Source organism: Callospermophilus lateralis, assembly GCF_048772815.1.
Source record: "Callospermophilus lateralis isolate mCalLat2 chromosome 11 unlocalized genomic scaffold, mCalLat2.hap1 SUPER_11_unloc_1, whole genome shotgun sequence".
NCBI classification, from domain to species: domain Eukaryota; kingdom Metazoa; phylum Chordata; class Mammalia; order Rodentia; family Sciuridae; genus Callospermophilus; species Callospermophilus lateralis.
In genome coordinates this window covers 509,676-532,757 of record NW_027510153.1, presented here as the reverse complement: position 1 = coordinate 532,757, position 23,082 = coordinate 509,676, and the positions used below count along the sequence as shown (strand labels likewise).

Here is a 23,082-nt window from a genome sequence, read left to right as displayed (position 1 = left end):
ACGCAGTGAGAAAGGCCTTGTTCCCCATAGCCCACTATAGTGGGTGGGATAGTGTACCTTCGGGCCAGGTTTGTGAGGTTTCCTGTGCTGGTATCTGAGAGTCTGGATCACACCCATAGACCCAGAGTTTTCCGGTAACACCAGCTGCAAGTGGAGCTTACAAAAGCAGAATATAAATGTTCAAGCTAGATGGGAGCTTACAACCCCTTGTTTTATAGGGTTGAGAGGGAAGGTCTGGAAGTGTAGGTGCTATGATTGGATATGGTTTGTCCCCTTAAAGGTTCATGTGCTGGAAGTTTGGACCCTGATGAAATGGTATTGAGAGGTGGCAGATCTTCTTTAGTGGAAGGTGATTAGGTTTGGAGGTATCACCCTTGGAAGAGATTAATGCCTTCTGGAGGAAGTGGACTAGTTCCCAGGAGAATGGATTATTATAAAGCAGTAACTGTGGTCTCTTCTCAGTCTTGCTTCCTCTCTCTTCACTCTATCTCTTGCACATATTCCACTATGTGATGCCATCTGCCACACTGTGACACAACAGAGGCCCTTACCAGATAAACTCAGCCAGCCTAGCTGCCAGAACTGTGAGCTAAATAAACCTCTTGCTTTTAGAAAGTTCACCTCCACAGGAACTAGGTGATTAACCCAGATGGCTTCCCCTGCTGAGGTCACAATTCTCTGGTTTTCCTAAATTCTTGCTGCGAGATTTTGTTGCCTTAGCCCAAAAGAGGGAAAGCAGAGCAACACCTTCCAGGGACCGTCCTTGGTTCCTGGTGACAGGGTGTCCAGGCGAGTCGTGTTAGAAAAAATCATGTGGAAATGATGGCTGGTGCGGCTGGCATTGTCCCCAAAGTTCTAGATCTGCTCATGCCTCCTTGGGAGGACAGGTAGCCGTCCCAGGGATCCATGTCTGTTTTATTGTCATTTGAGATTCAGGAACTTCTTGAGAGCCACACTGCTGTCCTCGTGCATTAGTGTCTGCCACCTGTAAAGGTCTGGGGCAGGCCCTTCTCCTGCCGGTGCCTCCATCCTGTGCAGGCCCAGCTGGCTTCTCCGTTTCCACCGCCTGGGCCCCAGGGTCTGGGAACCTGCTTTCTGGTAGAGTTGCCACCCCCCACTTGACACTTCAGCGCATTCTTCCTCTAGGAAGACCCCTCCCCAGCTCCCATGTTATTCAATCCATAGACCCACCTCTGCTACAGAGACTTGGTGTTGGTCACTGTGGGACCAGTGGAGGCACAGTGGCACCTACAGGGTGTTAGAGGAGTTGTGGGGCGGTACAGTCTTGTAGTCCCCTGTCTGTGCTCTGGGCTCTAGTTCAAGGCTGTGAACAGAAGTCCTCTGTGGAGCTGGCACAGTGGCTTGGAGGCTGAGGCAGGAGGATGGTGAGTTCAAAGCCAGCCTCAGCAAAAACAAGGCCCTAAGCAGCTCAGGGAGGCCGTCTCTAAATAAAATACAAAATAGGGATGGGGATTCGGCTCAGTGGTTGGAGGCCCTGAGTTCAATCCCCAGTTACCTGCCCCCCCCACAAAAAAAACACACAAGTCCTTTATGGACTCTGACTGCTGCCAGCTTCTTACCCTATCTGGGCCCAGGAAGGACGGTTGAGGTGCCCCTTGTCCCATGCAGGCTGTGGGGGTTTCTGCCTGCCCTGGAGCCCCTCCCAGCCTGGGCTGTGTGTGGCTGTCTGTGCTGTGACCTCTGTTCTTTGCTAGTCCCTGGCTTGTGTGCTCAGTGCCAAGGCCTGCCCTTTCAGGCCTGCCCACCCCAGGGCACCATCCAGGATGGCTGTGTATTGTCCATTCCTGGCCTTGGTACAGCTGAGTATTAAGGACATATGGTGAGCCCATCAAGATTGGGCAGGGCCTCTGGGGGAGAGTTGGAGAATCGGCTCGGCCTGAAGACACTTGAAGGCCTTGTCACTCCTGCACATGGATTCTTCAGATGTGGAAGCAAGTGGTCAGGAGGAGGGGCCTGTGTGGTGGGGATGCTCTGGAGGGGGAACTGGCCTCGAGTCCCAGAGCCCCTGGTCCGGCGTAATCAGGTTACTCCCCGAGGGGGCTGTTGAGTGGCAGATGCATAAGTCCAGAATCCTGGTGGCTGGCAGGGCTGGCCCCTGGCACGGTCGCTGCCGTTTCACACAAGCTGTTTTAAATGCCCCAAGAGTGTTCCTGATGATCTGAGGAGCCCCTCTGATAAGCGTCTTTGGTCTGCTTTTCGGTGGCGCCAGTCGCTAAAGTTGACAAGTATCATTTCCCTGTTGGGATGGGCAAGACAAAACCAGATTCAGCCAGTTTGTAAGGTGGCAGCTGCACAAAGGGCGGTAAACAGAAGTCTGAAAGTACATTAATAGTAAGGTGGGCACTCGTCCACTCCTGCCCCCCAGGACAGAGGAGGCTGGGCACCCACTCCTGCCCCCCAGGACAGAGGAGGCTGGGGCTGGCTCTGCCACCTGTCCAGGGGCCCTGGTTGGACATGGCCCTCTGCCAGCACCGTGCCAGCATCAGTGGCTTCTCCGCTGCAGTGTGGGTGCAGACCAGTCGTCTGCTGCCCATACCCCACACAAAAATGGTGCGGCCATTGGTGCTCCCCTAGCAGGGCCACCCAGACCCCTGTCTTCTAGAATTCAGTTGTAGAGGACTCTTCCTGGGCACTGAGGACTTCTTCCAAATACAGGCCAGCAGCCCATCCCAATCGGGTGATGGCTGTCTGGGAGCCAGACAGGCTGGGTAGTGGGACTGAGGGAACACTGGGCCAGTGCCTGGGTGGACACTGACTTCAGGTGTCTTCTATCCCATGATCTAGCAAAAGCTGTACCATCGGGATGGTCCTGCGGCTGTGGAGCGACACGAAGATCCACCTGGATGGAGACAGGTAAGGACCACTCAGAAAGACCCTCTCTGTGTCGGCACTGAGGCCCAGCCGGCAGGCAGCCTGGGGTTGACTTTATTAGGAGGGTAGTGCTGGGGTCCGGGGAGCCCCAGGGGAGCGTGCGTTCTGGAGGTTCTCTGAGGGAGCTTGGGTCAGGCAGCAGCGGAAGCCTGCCGCAGGTTGGCTGGGAGACGCTCAGGAGCAGCCGTGCGCTGCCCCGCAGCCACTCCCCTTGGGCTCAACGCGGGGCCACCCTGAAGCTCCCAGAGGGGTGTGATGCAGCTGGAGCTCCCGTCTTGGGGTGCCAGGAAGACACCTGCCAGTTTGGGACTTCAGAGGAGGACGCCAGGGGCCTGGGCAGGTAAACAGGGCTGGAGGCTCCAGGCACCTTCTCTCCTGGGGCAGCGAGGGCTCAGGATGTGCGGGCAGGAGGGAGACAGGCGGTCACTCCTGCACATGGATTCTAGGCTGCGGAAGTGGCTCCCTGGAGAGGACTAGAAAGGACAGACATTCATTTGGTTGAAGTAGTGGGATCATAGGACACTTTTTCTTTTTAAAATTTTGTTTTCCATTAATATGTTTTCATGTAATTAAAAAAAAGTATCGATGAGTGTGTGGTGCCAGAGGGAGCAGGTGGGCAGGGTCAGTTATGGAGACAGATGACACCAGGCGCTGTCCTGGCCCTGCATGGTGATGCACTTTGAGTTTTGGGAGTGTCCTTCTGCTGGGTGGGGAGCACCCCCTCCTGGCTTGCCTTTGGCTCACCTCACACCACACCCGACGGTGGAGCGTGCTCTTCCCCAGTCCCTGGCAGGACTGCTCTGCTGCTGGGGGGGATCTGACCACAGGGTCCGACCTTCCCCACAGCTGCCCTTCTCCTTGTTCTCATCCTCAGTGGGTTCAGCGTGAGCACGGCAGGGAGGATGCACATATTCAAGCCCGTGTCTGTCCAGGCCATGTGGTAAGTGTGTCTTCAAGGACCCCATCCCCTAGGCAGGGTGGCTTCTTGCTGACACCATGAACAGCAAGACCCCCATTCAGCACACACCGGTGATCCTGGGAGGCTGAGTTCAAAGTTCAAAGCCAGCCTCAGCAACTTAGTGAGGCCCTAAGGCCTCACTAAGGAACTCACTAAGGAACTTAGCAAGACCCTGTCTCAAAAAATTAAAAGGGTTGGTCATGAGGTTCAGTGGTTAAGTGCCCCTTGGTACCAAAAAAAATAAAGAAAAGAAAAGAAGAATGAAAAACTCTTTCTGAGGAACCTGTTGGGGAGGAGGAATGGCAAGGGTGGGCGGCGTCATGGTATGTGATGTGCCTGTGAGAATCGCCACAGTGACACGTTGTTGGGATCACAGCCTGTATGACAGACATCACTAGTAAAGTGATGAGAGAGAAGCCCTGCTCTCCCAGGCCAGAGCTGGGGCATGCCCAGCAAATAGGCTCAAGAGGGCCGTGCCATTGGAACTGTGTTTTAAGCGTATAATTCGGTGGTGTAAAGCCCCTTCTCAGAGCTTCGTGGCAGTCCCCATCACAGAGGGAGCTCTGTGCTCGCTTCTCCTTCCCCAGGCCTGGCAACCCCCATTCTTGTTGCCCCAGTGGATTCGTCCTTTCTAGGAAATTCATAAGCAGAATCATCAATGTCCCTCTGTGTCCTACTTGCACTTAGCATGCAGTTTTTAGGGTCATTCATGTTACCACGTCTGCAGAATTCCGTTCTTTTTATAAGCTGAGTACTGTTCCGTGTGTGAAGGCACTGGTGGTGTTCACGTGGCCAGCTCCTGCCCACAGAGGGTCAGTTCAGCTGTGTGACAGTTCCCGTGAGGCCCTGCTTCTGTTCTTTTTGGTTTTTACCCAGAAGTGGAATTGCTAGGTCATGGGTTGCGTGGACTTTCTGGGAAAGTCCGTGCCTGAGCCGCTCATGTTCCCATCAGTAGAGTGCAGAGTTCCCATTTCTGCATTTCTTTATCACCTCCTGTCATTTATTTATCTGTTTATTGAGTCAGGGCTTCGGATGTTGCCTAGCCTGGTCTTGAACTCCTGATCTTCCTGTCTCAGCCTCCTGGGGAACTGGGGTTATCAGTCATTTATCTTATTTTATTCTTTTAATTGGTTGTATGGACGCATGTCTGTGTGTGTGGGAATTAAACCCAGGGCCTTACATGCTAGGCAGGTGCTTAACCACAGGGCTAAACCCTAATGCTTTCTATTTTATTTTTGAGCTAGGGTCTTGCTGGCCTTGAGCTTAAAACCCTCCTGCCTCATTCTCCAGGGAGCTTGGGTTATAAGCGTGTTCCACCAGGCCCGTCTCACCAGTTTTTACATCTCATACTCACCGTCTTAGCAGCTGTGAGGTGGTACCTCACTGTGGCTTTGGTCGTCTTCTCCTGAGGATTCTTGAGCATTTTTCATGCACTTATTTCCCATTGTATGTCCTAATCGGAGGACTGCCTATCCCAGTCCTTGGCCTAGGTTTTTCTATATTGTCATCTTGCCTCTCTCTATGGGCTCTTGGCAATAAAATGTCACCTGGCATTAGTCCACTTAATCCCCGTGCCTGGCACGTAGTAGCTGCTCAGCGTGTGCAGTCGAGGAGCAGCACTTTGCTGGACGTGGAGCATCTGGTGGGAGTGGTCACAAGACTCATCTGGTGGGAGTGGTCACAAGACTGACCTGTTGGGTTTGGGGCCACAGCACAAGGACAAGTTACATGATACCTGGAGCGCTGGGCAGATTCTCCCAGGTGTTGAGCCACTGCAAGGCCCAGGTCTGGCCCTAAATAATTTACTCTTCAGGCAAATAAAAAATAGGCCCACGCAATTTTTCAAAAACTCTGGGACCAGAACTAAATTTAGTAACATTCAGCTCAGGTTGATCTCCTCACCCAGCCTGGGGACAATGGGCCAGATTGGGTGTCTTACACCTGAGACAGGGTCACTCTGCAGTTCCCCTTCAGGGCCTCTGCCACCCTTTCCTGGTTCCTAACTTGCCCCACTGTGGAGGACCTTCAGCCTGGGCTTCTGGTGGACGAGGTGAACTACATTGTCAGTGTCCCTGTTTCTGTCCCCTCCGCCCCCCACACCTCCTTTCCTCTGGCTTCCACATCCAAACGGGCTGCTCCGCACCTATCCTCAAGGAGTCTCCCTCTGAGTGATGGTCACATGGAGGCCGACCATGTGGGATGCAGCCAGATTTCCTTCCTGCGGTCCCCACACTCAGGGTCACTGTGACTTGCGAGGTCACCCGTGATTCTGTGGTTAATCAGTTTAACGTAAAGCAGCGTGTGAGCCTGTGTGTTTGGGAGTCGGGAAGTTTGGGCTTGACTTTCGTCCTGTGGTGCTTGTGGAGCCAGGGCCCTGCGTGTGCTCCGCTGAGGTACCTCCCACCCCTGGGTTTCTGTTCTGGTCTGTCTTTCTCTGTTTCTGACAGTGAAGGACATTCCCCCACTGTGGGCTCAGCAGAGGTGAATGTGCAGAGGCTAGCTCTGGGACCTGACAGCTGTCCGTCTCCGGCTGCCACGTGTCACCCACAAGCCCTCATGTAAGCAGGACTCGTGAACTGGCCCCCGCCTGCCCCAGTGAGCCCTCCTGGGAAGGGAGGCCGTGCTTCTCCTGGTTTCCCGACCTGGCCTTCTCCCCACCCAGGTCAGCCCTGCATGTGCTCCACAAGGTCTGCGAGGTGGCCCGAAGACACAACTACTTCCCAGGGGGTGTGGCGCTCATCTGGGCCACCTACTACGAGAGCTGCATCAGCTCCGAGCAGAGCTGCATCAACGAGTGGAACGCCATGCAGGACCTGGAGTCCACGCGGCCTTATTCCCCAGCCCTGTTTGTGGACAAGTATGTGTGTTACCTGCCCAAACACCTCCCTGCAGCCCTGGGCCAAGCATTCCCTTCCCAGAACCAGCTTCTAAAATGGGGCTTCTAGGAGCTGGGCATTTTAGTGCAGCCTGTCATCCCAGCAGCTCGGGAGGTTGAGGCAGGAGGATGGCGAGTTCGAAGCCAGCCTCAGCAAAAGTGAGGCCCTAAGCAACTCAGTGAGACCCTGTCGCTAAATAAAGTACAAAATAGGGCTGGGGTGTGGCTCAGCTGTTGAGGGCCCCTAAGTTCAATCCCCAGTACCAAAAAAACAAAACAGCTTCTAACCTGGGACCCCGGGAAGCCTGGCTGTGGGGAGAGTTTGTGACACACCTTAAAAATAATAGACGAATTTGGGGAGTGCACTTCTGGGGAACGAGTCCTCGTTTCCATCAAACTCCCAAGGGAATGAGCTGCCCCGCTCACCCCCTCCTGATGATGCTCTGCGTCTGGGCCTTTCCTCTGTCAGTTGCAGTTCCTTAAGTCCCGAAAGTAACTTCCTCTTCTCTAGGAGAGTCATGCATGTGACTCCTGCTTCCTTGGGTCCTTCTGTCCCGAGGGCAGCACCCGTTGGCAGCAGGGACAGTGAAGCACGTGGCCTTTGTGTGTCCGCTGGCGCACCACTGGGCCTGAGTCTGATTTGAGAGGGGAGCTGTTCCCTCCTGGGTCAGGGCCCACTCCCCTGCGTGTTGTGTCCCTGGGACGCTGCATTCTGAGGACTGTACAGAGCAGAGTGGCCCAGCTGACAGGAGGTCCAAGGAAATGGAACGGACGGGGAGAAGTATCGAAGCTTAGGGATTTGACGGGGTCTCCTGGGAAGAAGGGTCACCCTGACCCATGTGGCCCAAGAGCTGTTCATGCTGGGCTGGGCTGGGAGGCCTGGACCTTCACTGTGAGGAGGAGGTGAGGAGCACGGCCGGTCGAGGCTGCCCACCCCATGTTGCCAGGCAGAGGCAGAGACCCAGTGGTGTGGGACTGTTCCCCTGGCAGGTGCAGAGTCCTGCTCTAAGAGTCTGTGACACCGACATGGGGCCTGAGTGAGTGGGTTTCCAAACCTCCCGACGTGCTGTCCGGGTGGGCGCCAGTGCCTCTGTGACCGGAGAACATGCACACCGAGAGCCGACCTCGCTAGTCCCTGCCGAGTTCCTGCGACCTGGGACCTGAGCGTCCGTAGCCGCGCACCTTTCTAAACAGCATTTCTCTCCAGGCCAACTGAAGGGGAGAGGACCAAGCGCCTCATCAAAGCCAAGCTGCAGAGCATCATGATGAGCCAGGATCTCGAAAATGTCACCTCCAAGGAAGTAAGAGCCCTCTTCCCAGAGCTCCTTCCCCGGCAGGGGGTGGGCAGCGGCCGCAGGCCAAGACCTGTCCCCAGACACACTCCTCTCGGCCTCCTTCTGCCCTGGCAGCCGGGCTCAGTGGGAGGTCACAGGCCTGGGTCAAACTAATGTGAGGTCAGGGCCACCATTTACTGGCTGTGTGGCGTGGACGTGTTTCTGGAATCCTCGGAGCCTCGCCTGTGTCACCTTTGGTCACAATTTCCACGAGGTGCTTGGTTTGCACCCGGAGCGGGTAGCTCAGGCCCTCTCCCTCTCCACCCCCGCTGCCCTGTGCTGGACATGAGTCCAGCTGACTTCTTCTTGCTCGGGACTACAGCCGACCAGCAAGGTGTCTTCTGTCCACCTTTTAATGTTTTCCTGGATCACTTTTAAAATTTTGTCTGTTGCTTTTTATCTGTTGTTCCAGGAATGCAATGAATTATGACAGCAGCTTAAACTAGGTGTTTTCTTTCTTCTTTTTTTAGTACTAGGGATTGAATCCCATGTGTTAGGCAAGCACTCTACCACTGAGCTACATCCGTAGCCCCCTTTTTAAAATTTTTAATTTTGACATGGAATCTTTCTGAGTTGCCCAGCCTGGCCTCAAACTTGCAATCCTACTGCCTCAGCCTCCCAAGTAACTGGGATTACAGGTGTGCACCATTGTACCTGGCTTAGTTAATATGTTTTCAAAAATCATGTGGTGATGCCTTCCAAAGCAAGAAGAAACTGACTTTAGATTCTCATTAAGGTGTGTTTTGTTATTTAATTGTTAAAGTATAAGTGGTTGGCCAGGCACGGTGTTGCACGCCTGTAATCCCAGTGGCTCAGGAGGCTGAGGCAGGAAGATCGAGAGTTCAAAGCCAGCCTCAGCAACTTAGCAAGGCTCTAAGCAATTCAGCAAGACCCTGTCTCTAAATAAAATATAAAAAAGGGCTGGGGGGTGTGGTTTAGTGTTTAAGCACCCTGGGTTCAATTTCTGGTACAAAAAACAAACAAACAAACAAGTGCTTCAAACTCAGAAAAGATCCCTTGGAAATGACATTCCTTGTTCAAAATAATAAACGCCCCCCAGTAGGGTTTACCTGGAGCCTGGGTCATCCACATCCCTCCCACGACACATTGGGTGCTGTGGATGCCTTCCTCTGGACACAAAAAAGAAAACTGCACACTTTTTGAAAACTGCTTCAATTTGTTTAAATTAATCACATTTAAAGCTAATTATGACTTAATTGTTTGGAGGTGGGCAACGTTTTTTTTGTTGTTGTTGTTTTTTTCTTTTTTTTTTTAACAAATCACTTTTCCTGACTTTCTCATGCCACAGATCCGTAATGAGTTGGAGAAACAGATGAAACCTGAAAGAGTTCAAGGAGGTCATAGACAACGAGATGCTGCTCATCCTGAGGCAGATGGACAAGCCCTCCCTCATCTTCGACCATCTTTATCTTGTAAGAGGCACAGCCATGGCAGTACCCGGTCTGAGGTCATAAGGCAGACCTACTGGTCTGGCGCTCGCAGCAGGTCGGAGGGAGGAGGCAGGCAGGGTGCCAGCTCAGGCAGCCCCGCCCTGGCTCAGACCCCCTTGCCCAGCTGCAGCCCGTGGTCTGCTCTGTGGGGTATCTGAGAAATGGCTCCAGCTGAGCTGCGGGGACTGGTCTGGGCACACCTGGCAGTCACCTGGTGAGTGTCTCCAGACCTTCAGTGCCTTTTGTCTTCAGTCACTAACACACAGGGCCCACCCAGATACTCTCAAATGGTTCATGGGCCATGAAAACCCAGCTGGTGGTGGGCACGTGCCCACTGAGCCCCAGCACCATGCCCAGGCAGGATGGTGCTGACGGCTCCTCCGCTGCCCTGCCCGCAGCCCATCAGGAGAGTCGCCTGGTCACGGAGGCTCTGCACAGGGTGTGCAGACTCCCCGCCCCTCCGGCTCCTGCTCCCGGGTCCCCACACCGTGAGTCTCTATACAAGGCAGCTGGCCAGTGCTCAACGTCGGAGACTCTGGAGGATGACCTTGCTAAAATTAGACGGGAGGCTGCGGTGGAATGCAAGTCGGCCCAGAGAACTAGGCCCCTCCTGCTTCACCTGCTCTGTGACCTGGAGCAAGTCTCTTTCCCCTCTTTTTCTGGCTCCTTCATGATTGTGAGGATTCAGTACGATGCCTGTTGAAGGCACTGAGTGCCGTCTCCTTGGACACTGTTGTACACAGCAGCCATGAGTTGAGGAAAAGTGCTCCCAGGAAGCTGGGGGAGGGGGGGGGGTTCTGCTGCAGACGCAGTGGCTGCTCCCTGCCTGCAGGAGTGGCCCGAGCTCTGGTGTCTGTCGGGACAGTTACACAGATGGGGAAGGTGCGGTGCTCACAAGACTAACCCTCCTGTGCCGGTGGGCTTCCTATTTGTGTGTTTAGACAAGTGACAGGTGACAAGGGGGCTCTGCCTGGGAAGGTCCAAGGGAATGCAGGGCCCTGACCCTGTCCTGGTGAAACTGACATGGGCCACTCCCCCTGTCTCTCCACAGGTGGTGGTCACAGCTAGGGGGTGCTCATGGCCTTCTCAGAGCCGTGGTTATTTTTTTGGTGTGGTTTGGTACTTTATGTCGTTTTTTCCATGAGAAATATTAAAGTAATATTTTTCCATGAGAAATATCAAATACCAGAGTGCAGCCGCCCCTACACGGCGAGCAGGGCCCCACCCTGGAGGGCCCGACCAGGAGCTAAGGAGAGGGGCATCAAGGAGACTGAGCCCTGGGTGCCTCTGCCCTCTGTGACTCTGCGTCCTCCAAGTCACCTAAGAACAAAGTGGTCATTTTTGCTTTTATTCCCTTTCATGTTTTTGTGTGTCACAGGGTTCATTTTTGAACGATGGCATTTTTAAACTATTAAAAAGAATTAAATGAACACATGTTGTAGAAAGTTGGAAATATAAATCTGTCTAAAGAAGAAACAAGCACTCCTACACCAGAGCTGGTCTCTGAGCAGTCTGTATCCACTTCCTGTCCTCTGTGTTTGGGGCATCTGTCTGGGGTTTTTCGGGGCTGGCCCTTGAACTCAGCCTCCCAGCGTTTCAAACATGAGAGGGAGATGGTCACGCAATCGATGTGCCCCTGTGCTCTGCTTTCCTTTGTTTTTTTTTTTTTTTGTTTTACTCACGTGGTATTTCCCTGGGCCACTGAACAGCCTCCAAAAGGCCGCTCATCTTGACGGCCCTGTTGTAAGGAGATCACAGATCTGTCGGCCTCTTCCTGTTGGACCTGTGGGCTGTTTCCACTGTTTCGTCCTCGTCCATCTCTGAGTTCTGACCGTTTCCTCAGGGAGCTTTTTGTAGGTGGAATTACTGGGTCACAGGATAGGAACATCTGAACTATTGCCAGAATGCTTCCCAGAGAAAGGACACAATGCCCACTGTCCTTAGTGGTGAGGAGGTCACGGTCCCTGCCTCCGTGACAGGACCCCACCATGGTCCCCGGGAAGGAAGCAGTTTCCTGGACTCGCTCTCTCCCCAAGGCCAAGGGCCACACTCCCCCTCACTGTCGCCTCTTGATCTGTAAGGGCCTTGGGAACCCATGGGGGCTTATGAGCCGGCAGACCCACCATCCAGGGTTGGGCACCTGTGCCTCCACAAGCAGCTCCAGGGCTAACTGCGACACTCACGGGGTTTGTGTGATCTGTCCCCCAGGGCTCTGAATGGAATGTGTCCAATCTGGAGGAGCTGCAGGGCTCAGGGTGAGTCTGCTCCTTTTGTCTTCCCCTGTCCTTTCAGGCAGCTTGGAAACACCCACCTCTATTGCGGAGGTGGCCCGGGTTCCACTCTGATTGCCTGCACCCTGGTCTCTGAAGTGGCTGGAGGGGCTAATTTGCATAGCTAAACAGATGTGCTTCAAAATGCCATGTTCTGAATAATTCATGTATCTGAGATCTTGTGGAGTCTGTGATTGTATGGGTCACGAGCAGCCTCCTAAATCACACTACGGTGGCACATCCGAGAGCCTAGACCCGACAGGCCCTGGGCTCACCCCGCCCCACTGCCCTGCAGAGCTAGCTGCTGCTGCTCCTTGCATGGCCGCACATCTCTGTGGGCTGTCGGGCCACTCAGCAGCCCTGACACCTGGCCCATTCCTGGTTCTGTTGGAGTTACACCTCTGGGCCTGGTGGGAATCTTGCAGCTCAGTAGCCAGGGTCTCTGAGAATGCTCAGCTATAAGAGTGAAAAATGTTTAAACCTAGACCTTCAAGAACAGATGTCTGAACTTAAAAAAAAAAAAAAAAACAGCCACAAAATCACCATTCTCTGGGTCTGACATGATGGCATTCTTAAATTACCACATTTGAAAACCAAGACTAAACAAATCTTAAAATATATCTTTAGGACTACTGGTTAAGATGGGTTCTTTCAACGGAGTGTTCTTTAAATGTGGGCTGGGACTCTGTATGCTTCTGTCTTGCTGGGAATCAATAGATGACTCTTAAAGCTCTTGGACTGCATGATAAGTATTCACTTAAGAAACTGATTTGAGATGTTTCCTAACTCCCGAAATTATTTTGGTCTTCTAGAAATGAAAATACTGATTAGGTTAGAGAACTACAGAATCTGGGTCAGCAGACTCCTCAAATTCTTATTTATTTATATCTTGCCTTGTTTCAAAAGGCTTTAAGACTGTTCCCAAGAACTTAAATAATGGATGGTTTTATTCTGCTTTTTAACTATTTAAGAGTGTAGATTGTTGGGAGATTAATTTTTTAATGTCACTGTATACTACTGATAGTTATAAATTTTGAAACTTTAAGGAATTTAGAAATGTATTTAAGAGACATGTTTACTTTCCATAGTTAAGATTGCTAAGCAATGCTTCAAACTGAGTTTTTTTTTTTTATAAGGCCTTTCTAATCAAGGTACTTTTTGGTTTTGTGTGTATATGTATAATACATTCTCATTTTGTACAGGAAATACAAAAAAAAAAAAAAAAATCCCAGTGCTGATGATTGAACACAAGGCACCCTACCACTGAGCTATACCCAACCCTTTTCAATTTTGAGACAGGGTCTCACTGAGTTGCTCAGGCTGGCCTGCAACTTGCCATCCTCCTGCCTCAGCCTCCTGAATCTTGGGGATTGCAGGCAAGCGCCAGTGCACCTGACAGAAATTCAATATCAAGGAAAAGCAGACGTCCCACCAGGAGCATGTGCCTCATGTGTATTTCTTTTTCTCTGCTGGTGTTGTGTTGCTTTATTTTCGTGGTCCCTCCTTTTCATCCTCCACTTTTTATCTTATCTGTCTCCCTGCAGGGTTGACTACATTTTAAATGTCATTCGAGAAATAGACAATTTTTTCCCTGGCTTGTTTGCATATCATAACATCCGAGTGTACGACGAGGAGACCACGGACTTCCTTGCCCACTGGAACGAAGCATATCACTTTATAATCAAAGCCAAGTAAGTGGGCGGGACCTGTGGGGGGGTGCGGGGGCATGGCTCCTCAGAGTGGGGCTGGGCGGGCCGGAGGCTGCTGGCTGAGGATGCCTTCTTGTCCGGGGACTTTTGGTGTTGGCTGCAGAACCCCAGGCACCAGAGGGGACAGCGAGTGCTGGTCTCCTCCGGGTGGCTCCCTGGCAAACCCCTTCTGTCCTGGTGGCATGACCCCGTTGTCATCTGTGTTATTCTAGGCAAGGACTCAGCACCAAGAGCATGTGGAAGCTTCCCCTGGGTGGGAAGAGCTAGGGAGGGTGACCTCAGGGCTCTGTGCAACTCCCCAAGTAAAGTTTTCCTGTATGCTTAGCACAGACGACAGGGGGGCTGGCCCGATGCCCCTAGACAGGGTTCCCACCATGTTCCCACCCTCCTTCTGTCCCCACCTTATTCCCCTGCAGAACGGCTGTCTTACTGAAGTCCACAACAGAGAGGGCTCTCCCTTGGAGGTGCTCTCAGGGAAGCTCCACCTTCCCTCGTACCCCTCCAGCCAGAGCTGCACGTCCGTCCTTATCAAATCCTCACTCTCTTTAAGCCTGGGGTGCAGAAAACAGCACCTGCTCCCCCCGGGGTTGTCTTCTGGACTGATGAGTTTGTCCCCTACAGCCTGGTGTCCCCAGGTGTTCTCCAAGGTGATGCGTAGAGCGTCCAAGTTCCTGGCCCTTTTGTAGCTGTCACTCAGCTGCACCTGGGCCTGAGCTGCCTCCTGACCTGGGGCAGGTCGGCCCATCTCTGTCTTGGCCAAGCCCTGCTCTTCTTGCCCCTGGGCCTGTGTCCAGCAAGCATCTCACTCTCCCCATGCAGTTCCACTTGGCTGACCCCGTTTTCTACAGCAGCTCATTCACTGTCTGCATTTGCATGAGTGGCTGAGTGGCTTCTGTGTCTGCTTAGCTGCCCGGTCCTTCCCAGGAAAGGGCTTTCGGTGGCCAGCCTGTCCCAGTGACTGCAGGATCCATTTTATGTCTGAAAGAAGCTGCCTTTGGAGCTGTCCCGCAGCAGGCCAGGGCCAATTGACCCTGACTTCCTCCTGTGTGCTAGTCGGTTTTGCAGCTGAGTTATTTCCCTTAGAGGGCATATGGAATCTGCTTCCTGACATTCCAACAGGATTTGCACCACGAGACAACTTTGAGACAACTTTGGGGCTTATAAATTCAGTTGCTGGAGACTCCAGTACTTTACTCATACCACTCCTTCCCCTGCAGGCGGAACCACTCCAAGTGCCTGGTCCATTGCAAAATGGGGGTTAGCCGCTCGGCATCCACCGTCATTGCCTATGCTATGAAGGAGTTTGGCTGGCCCCTGGAGAAAGCCTACAACTACGTGAAGCAAAAGTGAAGCATCACACGGCCCAACGCAGGCTTCATGAGGCAGCTTTCTGAGTATGAAGGCATCCTGGACGCAAGGTGGGTGCCCCCTGGAGAGTGGGGGCGGGGCAGACTGAGCACAGCACCCTGTGGCCACACTGGCCAGCCTGCTCTGTGTCCCAGAGTTCTCCCGTTGGCCAGCAGCTTCTTTAGCTGTCAGAAACACCATCGTTTGGGCTTTGATGAGTAGTTTCCAGGAGGGGTCTGTTTTGGCTTTGTTGGCACACACACAAATCTTGTTTTGCTGCTAGAGGGAATGGGGCCTAACTTCCCATCCAGGGCCCAGCCTGCTGTGTGGTGGGCATGTGCCTGTCCTGTTTCCTGAGCACCTGCTCTGTGCCAAGGCCTGCGAGCCAGTCTCCCAGCAAGGCAACCCAGGACAGCCCCAGTGACTGGCCAGGTTCCACAACCAGCCAGCTGGGTGATCAGGGAGGCTGGTCAATTTCCCTGGGCCTCAGCACCCTCATCTGAGCTAAGAGCTAATCCCACCTGAATGTCACTGCCACAGGCTGTGATCATCCCTTAGAAAATGAAAAGCGGAGTCACTATAGGTCCAGCAGATCACAGAAGGACTGAAAGACTCAGAGATTTCTACCCTCAGGGCAGCAGCATTATCCATGGTGGCCAAAAGGGGGCAGATGGGGGGTCTGCAGCTGGAGAGCGTATAAGTATGTGGACCATCTCTCTGTCTTACAGTGGAAGGCAAGGGTAGCTGGGTGAGGTGGCAGATGCCACCAGGAAAGGGCTTTCTGTGATCCCAGTACTGGAGGCCGAGCGGGCAGGTCCTTGGAGCCCAGGAGTTCAAGGGCATCCTGGATACCATAGCAAGGCCTCACTCAGTTAGCAATGACCACACCTCAGAGAAACCTCTTTGGCTATGAAGCTGGCACTGCACAAAGCCACAAGAGCTGTCTCAAAAAGAAAAGAAAGAAAGAAATTCTGGCACCTACTACAGTCTGGGTGGACCTTGGGGCATCATGCTGAGTGAGACAGGCCAGTCAAAAGAAGGCATTCTATTCTGCAGAACCCCATTTGTAAGTGGCCAAGAGTGGTCAGATTTGAAGAGAAAAGCTGGGATCCTGGTGGCAGGGGTTAGGGAGGACAGCGCCGTGTTTACTGGGTGTGGCATTTGAGTCTTGTAAGGTGACAGGAACTGCAGGAACAGATGGGGTGGTGACTGCAGGGCCAGGGACATGGCTGACACAGCTGAGTGGGACACTTCAGATGGTCAAGTGGCAGGGTTTAGGGTTCTCTTAAAGCATTAGAAATCGTCCCATGATCTCTGACCTGCACAGATATCCACGATTTTCTGGGACCTTTCCAATCATTTCATGTGTTTCCTGTGGACGTAGTTCTGTCGGGTCAGTTGAGCTCTAGTACTTTCTGCCCTGACCCCCTGACCTCCTTGATGTCCTTGCAGTGTGGGTGGGAGGGGGAGTGTTCTCCTGCCACAGAGAAACCTAAGTGGCACGATTACGCTCACACGGTGAGCAGGGACCAAACACCAGGTCGGTTACCATTCAGGCAACCTTGGCATGTCCGCCATCCCTTAGTACTGGTACATGCGTGTGCGGCTTCCGGTGCAGCCGGGGTCCTCGCACATCTTGACAGTGATGGCAAGAGGCATGACCTAAGCAAGGCAGAGTCAGTCCGGCACCCCACTGACCTTGGACTGTGCCCACTGTCCCTTGTCAAGACCTCTGGGTGCTGTCCCCTGCGCTCACCTTGCTCTGCCCTCTCTCCTCGCAGCAAACAGTGGCACAACAAGCTATGGGGCCAGCAGGTGGATAGCAGCCTCCAGCCACCTCCTGAAGACCCTCCAGAGCCTGGTGACTTCCTGACGGAGACCCTGGATGGCACTCCCGATGTCCCACTGCCCTGCTTGCACAACGCTGCCCAGCTCGGGCTCCAAGAAAGCTGGGCCCCTGGAGGGCCCGCTCTCCCCTGCTGTTTCCGGAGGCTCTCAGACCCCCTCCTGCCTCCCCCTCCTGAAAACCCTGGCAGCGTGGTGCACCTGGAGGATCTCGAGAGGGACGCTGTGTTGGAGGAAGAGGCCCACAAGCCCGCCAGACACCCCCAGGATGGCACTGGACTCTTCGAGAAGGATGTGAAGAAGAAACTAGAGTTTGGGAGCCCCAAAGCCCAGAGTGGCCCCTTGCCCCAGGTGATGGAGAGGGAAGAGGGCCCGGGCGCAGGGAGGTGGGGGCAGGCCTCCTGGAGCAGGGCAACCTCAACAACAAATACCAGCAAGAAGAGCTGCCCCCAGGACTTGGAGGTAGGCGGAGTGACTCTGGGCGGGGGAGGCAGCATGGGCCGAGTGACTCGGGGTCCTTGGGGAACAATCTGCACCCCTGCAGCCATCTTTGCCCCAGGCACCTTATTGGCACCTGGAGCAGGGCCGCCAACTCAGGTTCTTTTTCCTTATGTAAAATGTAAAACCACCTTTCACCCACTTCACACGAGCTGAGGCAGAGCTCTTCTCCTGTCGCCTCACCCTCCCACACCTCCTCCCTTGGAACTGTTTTGAAACAAGTTCCCGGGTGTCATCATTGCTAAGTGCCCTGTGTGTAGCAGAGCCACAACACTGTCACCCCCTTTAAATGTGCCTGATGTCTTCAGGCGTCTGATATTCAGTTCACGTCCCAGTGCGTGACACCAGCACCACTGTCTCCATGGCTGTGGTACTTGGTGGATCGTGTGGAACACGACTGACCTCTGCCCGTCTCTCAATCAGGTCACCCCTCATTCTGCCCCCGTCTCCCTGTACCCTAAGCGGGCAGCAGCCCAGGAATGGGGACTGGCTTAGTGGAGGTGTGCAGTTGGCAAACTCCAAATCAAAAACTTACCCCCAACCAGGTAGGATTCCAGGTCCCCCCACACTCACGACTCCCCTCTGAGAAGAAACACCCATCAAGACAGGCGGCATGGTACCACTCTGCAGGACAGCGGTGCCACCAGTCGGCTCACATGGTGCTAAGTCACTGGCCCAAGAAGGGGAGGGGCTTAGCTGGGAGGGTAGATTGTGAATGTGACATCATCTAGGAAACAGGACCTCCAGAACCCCGAGACAAGCATCCATTCCCGTGTCTGACCCCCACTTACCATGGTGCCTGGCCAGCCTGGGGTAGGGCGCACTCAGATGGCCCCCGCGCACCTGCAGCTCAGCTGGGCGAGTGGAGAGTGAACACATAGGGATGTGGAGAGGCGTGCCGCAGGCGGTCAGCATACCGACAGATGGGCTGTGGCCTGACAGAGGGGAGCAGCTGTGCAGGGAGCCAGGGGAGGGACTTCACATGGCAATCATGGCCCCTGCACACCTGTTGAGCCCACCCTGTGCCCCACTGACTCTGAAAGGTGCCCTCACACCTGCTCCCAGCCCTCCACAGTAGATTTCCTTGCAGATGTGAGAAGAAACAACATGGGAGCACTTTGGTTAGAGCTTGAGAGAAAATTCTGGTTCAAGAATCAGGCCTCGTTATGGTGGGGGTCCCTGAGATTGTAAGACTGAGGGTCGACTGGTGGTCCCAGAAGCCGACCCAGGGTTCCCGGCAGAGAGACGTCCTCTAAGAGGGCCTGCTCCCATGCCCACTGCACATCCCTTGCAGTCTTCAGGGCAGGGCCGGGTCTCCTCCAGTGCTGGGCCACCAGGACTTCCTGTCTTGGGAAACTGAGTCTGCACAGCTCTGGAGGTTCAGGGAGAAGCCCTCCTCCTATGAGCACCTCCTCCAGCCCTAGGCCTGGAAGACTTCATTTGAGACCATTTCAGAACCTCACGGGACAGAGTGCTGGTCCCCTCGCCTGCCCTCCATCTCCCTGCCTCCACCTCATCCCAGAAGAACAACTCCCGACTAGTCAGTCCTTTGGCACTCCAGGGGGTGAAGGGTGGTCCCACCTGGCAGAAGACTCCGATAGCAGAGGGTTTCCCTGGGAAACAGTGTAAATGGCGTCTTCTGTGGGTCTGGCCGGGCCTGGAGGCACCTGTGACTAGGTCTGGGTTGGGGTCTCCAAACGCTGTCTTTGCCCTTTGCTCCCTCTCTTGTAGAGACCTTACTAGTGCCGTTCCTTTAGCTGGGCTGGACAGGAAGGGCTCCATCCAGGGGCTGCATGCTCCCCAAATGCAAATTATTTCTGCAAGGGGAAGACCCCCGGCTCCGCTTCTGCAGCGAACTCGCTATTTCACTTCGTTCTCAGTGCCATGAGCTGGCACTGAGCAGGGTAGGTGTTCTACTTTCCCGGGACACCGCAGCCTGTCCAAGAGGCACCCTGTGCAGGTGAGAAGGGAGGTTCCAGAGGCCCTGCCTCAACCCTCCTGGCCATGCGACCCAAGCTCAGGTATTGGGCCTCAGCTTCTGGGTCTTGGTTCTGTCTCTGAGGCTTCTCTGACTTGCGTCGTCACAGTCAGGTGGATTCCAGGAGTTCTCGTTTCCCACTGACTGCAGTGAAGGGGTGCCCCTCCAGGGTCTGCCCCTGCACATCGCCTGCCCTCCTCCTGTGTCTGGTCCCTGGTTCACGGTGCTCCGTCTCACAATGTTCTTGTCCCCTTGCAGCACGATGCTATGTTTGGGATCCTGAACAAAGTGAAGCCATCCTATAAATCCTGTGCCAATTGCATGTACCCTGCAGCCAGCGGAGCTCCTGAGGCCTTCAGGGAGTGGTGTGAGGACCCAGGTGCTCCCACCATCTGCACCCAGCCGGCCTTCCTGCCCCACCTCACATCCTCCCCTGCAGCCCACATGTCCATCAGGTCCCGAGGTCTGGAGAAGCCGGCCTCTGGCATGGCTGATGCGCCCTCCTTTCTACCACCAGCAGGTTCAAGAAGACATGATGCCAGCAGCTCTGGAGCCGCAGCTGCTCCAGAGCTAACAGGTAGCATTTTGGAACCTTCTAGAGAGACCCCCAGAGTCCTGCCAAAGTACCTCCTGTTGAAGAATTCTCACTGTGATAAGAACCCTCCCACCATGGAAGTGGTGAAGGAAGAACTGTCACCCAAGAAAGATCCCAAGCCTGCGAAGGACCTGAGGCTTCTGTTCAGTAGTGAATCTGAGAAGCCCATGACCAACAGCTGCTTGATGCAGCACCAGGAATCCGTCATCCAGCTGCAGAAGGCCGGCCTGGTCCGCAAGCACACCAAGGAGCTGGAGAGGCTGAAGAGCTTGCCTGCAGACAGTGCCCCCGGCCGGGTGGAGGCCAGCATACCCGAGGAGAGCCAGGAGCCCACCGCCCCACAGGACCCTGGGCCCCCAGCTCTGCCCGGCCACACGGGGGGTGACAAGAAGCCAGAAGCTACTCCCCAACCCGTGGAAGGAGCCTCACTGAAGAGCCCTCCGCCCCTTCCCTACCACCTGGACCACTCCAGCACCTTCTCCAGAGACTTTCTGAGGACCATCTGCCACACCCCCACTTCCTAGTCCCTCAGCTCCAACATGCCCCGCAGCTCCAGCAGTGACAGCATCCACAGTGTCCATGGGAAGCCAGGGCTGGTGAAGCAGTGGACGCAGGAGATCGAGGTGTGGCTGCGGCTGGCCGGCCTCACTGTGTCATCCCCCCTCAAGTGCTCCCACTCTCTTGCCAAGCTTGGGAGCCTCAACTTCTCCACAGAGGACCTATCCAGTGAGGCAGACACCTCCACCGTTGCCGACTCCCAAGATGCCAAGTGGAGCGAACCCTCCTGCCTGTTCGACCCCCAGGCCGTCCCCAGGAACCCGGCCTCCAAGCCATCAGGGAAATGCACCCCAGGAAACTTGAACAGCCCCTCCTGGGTGAGCAAAACCTGACCCATGACAGACTCGTCATGCGATCCCTCCCTTGTCCCTCGTGGGGTTTGACCCGCCTCTTACATCTTGATTTGTCTTAAAAAACTCAAGTCACCTGAGCCTCCTGCTCTTGCCATGGAGAGGAGGAGACATGGCAGCACAGGAAGGAAGGGGAGGTGCCTGGTACGGGGATTTGTCAGAGACGCAGAACTCTGTCCCCAAGTCCCAGCTCTGAGAAGAGTACTGAATCAAGAAGAGCACGTTCAGATATGCACACATCCAAAATGTTTTATTGCAACTTGCAAAAGAGGAGTCATGGTGACGCCACCGTCCCTGTGCCCACATTCCCCGCTCATCCCACCCTCAAAGACACTCGCGATGGCAGCCTAGTCCTACCTCTGTTCTCGCTGTGCTTTTTGTTTTTTAAATATGATGATTCCCAGGGCTCATCCCAGGGAATGCTGCTGTCAGAAGGGGGTTTCCAGGGAGATTGGCTTTTCCTTTGGTGGGGACCCCAGGAGCGCCACCGCCCTGGGTCTGGTGCGGCTGACGAGCATTGGATTGGCACTGGGGTCAGTTGGGGGAAACGTGTGCAATACCCTCAGTGCCACTATTTCAGGGACGAGGAACCCAGACCGCTGCTTCTCTGTTCCTGCTGCTGAACTGGGCGTGGTCAGGTTGGGGAGCTGCAGTTCTAGGAGGTAGATCCTCCCAGGAGCCCACCCCTCAGGGTTGTTGGGTCCCATTTTCCAGTGTTTGGAAAGGGAAGGGATTTCAGGGGCAGAGACCTCTCCTAGGTCCTGCTCCAGGAGCTATTCGCTGCAGCTTCTCTGAGAGGAATGTGACCGGGAAGGACAGGAAGCGCGTCCTCGTCCTCGGTGTCTCCAGTCGCCACTTCCCGTGGGGAGAACTGCTTCCTGTCTTTCCAGTTCTCCAGCTCTGTGACAGAGGCAGTGACAGCCCAAGTCTCCTTGGGCTCTGGGCAGTGCCTCGAGGAATCAGGTGAGTTCAGCAGCGCCTGTGACCCGGTCTGGGCTGGGTCCCGAGCGAGCGAGGAAGATGCGGGGACATCCTGAAGAGAGAGAAGCAGCCTGGGAGCGAGGCAGGGGCTGGTGTGCAGCCCCCCTCAGCTGAGAAGGGCTTTCACATTCTCTAAGGTTGTGAGACAAAAAACTAATGGTAGCAGGCACCTGTGGCCCCCGAAGCCCTGCGTGGGTACTGCCAGACCCTTTGTATAAACCACCCTGGTTTTATATGATGACACAGGGCAGCCCATGACCCTGTAGGAAAAAGTGGGACAAATTTGAAGTCCTCCTCTGGCTCTTGGACACCTCAAGCCAAACTCCCTCCCCCCCGTCTGTTCAGGCCTCACAGCCCACCTCCACCAGGGTCTCCCGTGGAGGATGGAAGAGTGTGTGGTGGGGGGGTCACGGAAGCTTCCCGCAGTTCCATCTTGCCCTCGGCAGGATCATCTGGATATGCTCAGTGAGACCCAAAGCCTTTAGGGATAGCAGCCCCAAAAGCAGATGTGTGAGTCACCATCTCCTGCTGGTGGGAACTGGGCCCCAGAGCGGCTGTGCTGGAGGAGACCTGGCGGGTTCAGGGTTCAGGCCGGGCTTACTCCCCTGGGGCACAGGGTTCTGCAGACACCCTCTCCAGGGACTCTCTTCCCGCAGCGTGATTTTTTTTGCAGTCAGCTGTTTTACTTGGTAGGGTTCCCCCCACCCCCGCCCGTCCCACTGCTGTCAGTTAAACTCACTTAAAAAGGTGATTATCCACTTACACTTGAAACCGTGTGGGGTTTCCCCTCATCCTCAGCCAACAAAAGCATAAAAAAAAACCAAGTTCAATATGTTTTGCCATATCCAATTTCATGCAGTACATCAAGTTTTGTGTCAACATAATTTTTTAGATTTGGCAATGACAGGCTTTTGTTGGTTTTTTATCACCTCCGTAGAGGACAGTGATATATTTTTGAAAACTTAAGTTTTGAAAGCTATAATTTTTCTTTTGACCAGCTAAAGAGTGGGGGGTGGGGAAGATTACAGATACCAGGGGGTCTTTGGCTTCTGGCAAACTTGCCCATTTGTTGTGGAACCACAGCCAGCATATTAGGTCATCAGGGCAACAGGGGGGGGGGAAGCATTCTTGATTTCTTGGTTCACATCCATCCTGGAGAGAAGGATGAAGAGTTATCTTAGAGGCCAAGACCACTGTTTTTTTTGTTTTTGTTTTTGTTTTAGTTGTCATTGTTGTTGGTTTGTTTTGTGGTGTGACAAAAGCATTCTGCCAGATCACAGGCACCTTGACAATGACATTTACACTGGTCTCAGCAAAGAAAGTGTGCTCCGTGAGCTTGTCCAGAGCGTGGCCATAGTCTTTGGGAGATTCCCAGCATAAGGGACAGGAGAGAAGCAGAGAGGGATGCAGAGATCAGCGCTGGGCAAGTGATTTTGGTGAT

General features: G+C 54.2%; 1 protein-coding gene across 1 annotated transcript; it reads left to right on the top strand.

Moving 5' to 3' along the window:
- The first annotated feature begins 1,784 nt into the window (after nt 1-1,784).
- LOC143385931 (protein phosphatase Slingshot homolog 1-like) lies at nt 1,785-20,642 on the top strand. Its single transcript, XM_076841371.2, is given in 12 exon segments — nt 1,785-1,840; nt 2,806-2,874; nt 3,767-3,832; nt 6,513-6,707; nt 7,933-8,026; nt 9,369-9,394; nt 9,396-9,492; nt 11,719-11,765; nt 13,325-13,471; nt 14,707-14,907; nt 16,618-17,143; nt 19,416-20,642. Coding segments are annotated over 12 exon segments (2,751 nt in total).
- The last annotated feature ends 2,440 nt before the right edge of the window (nt 20,643-23,082 follow it).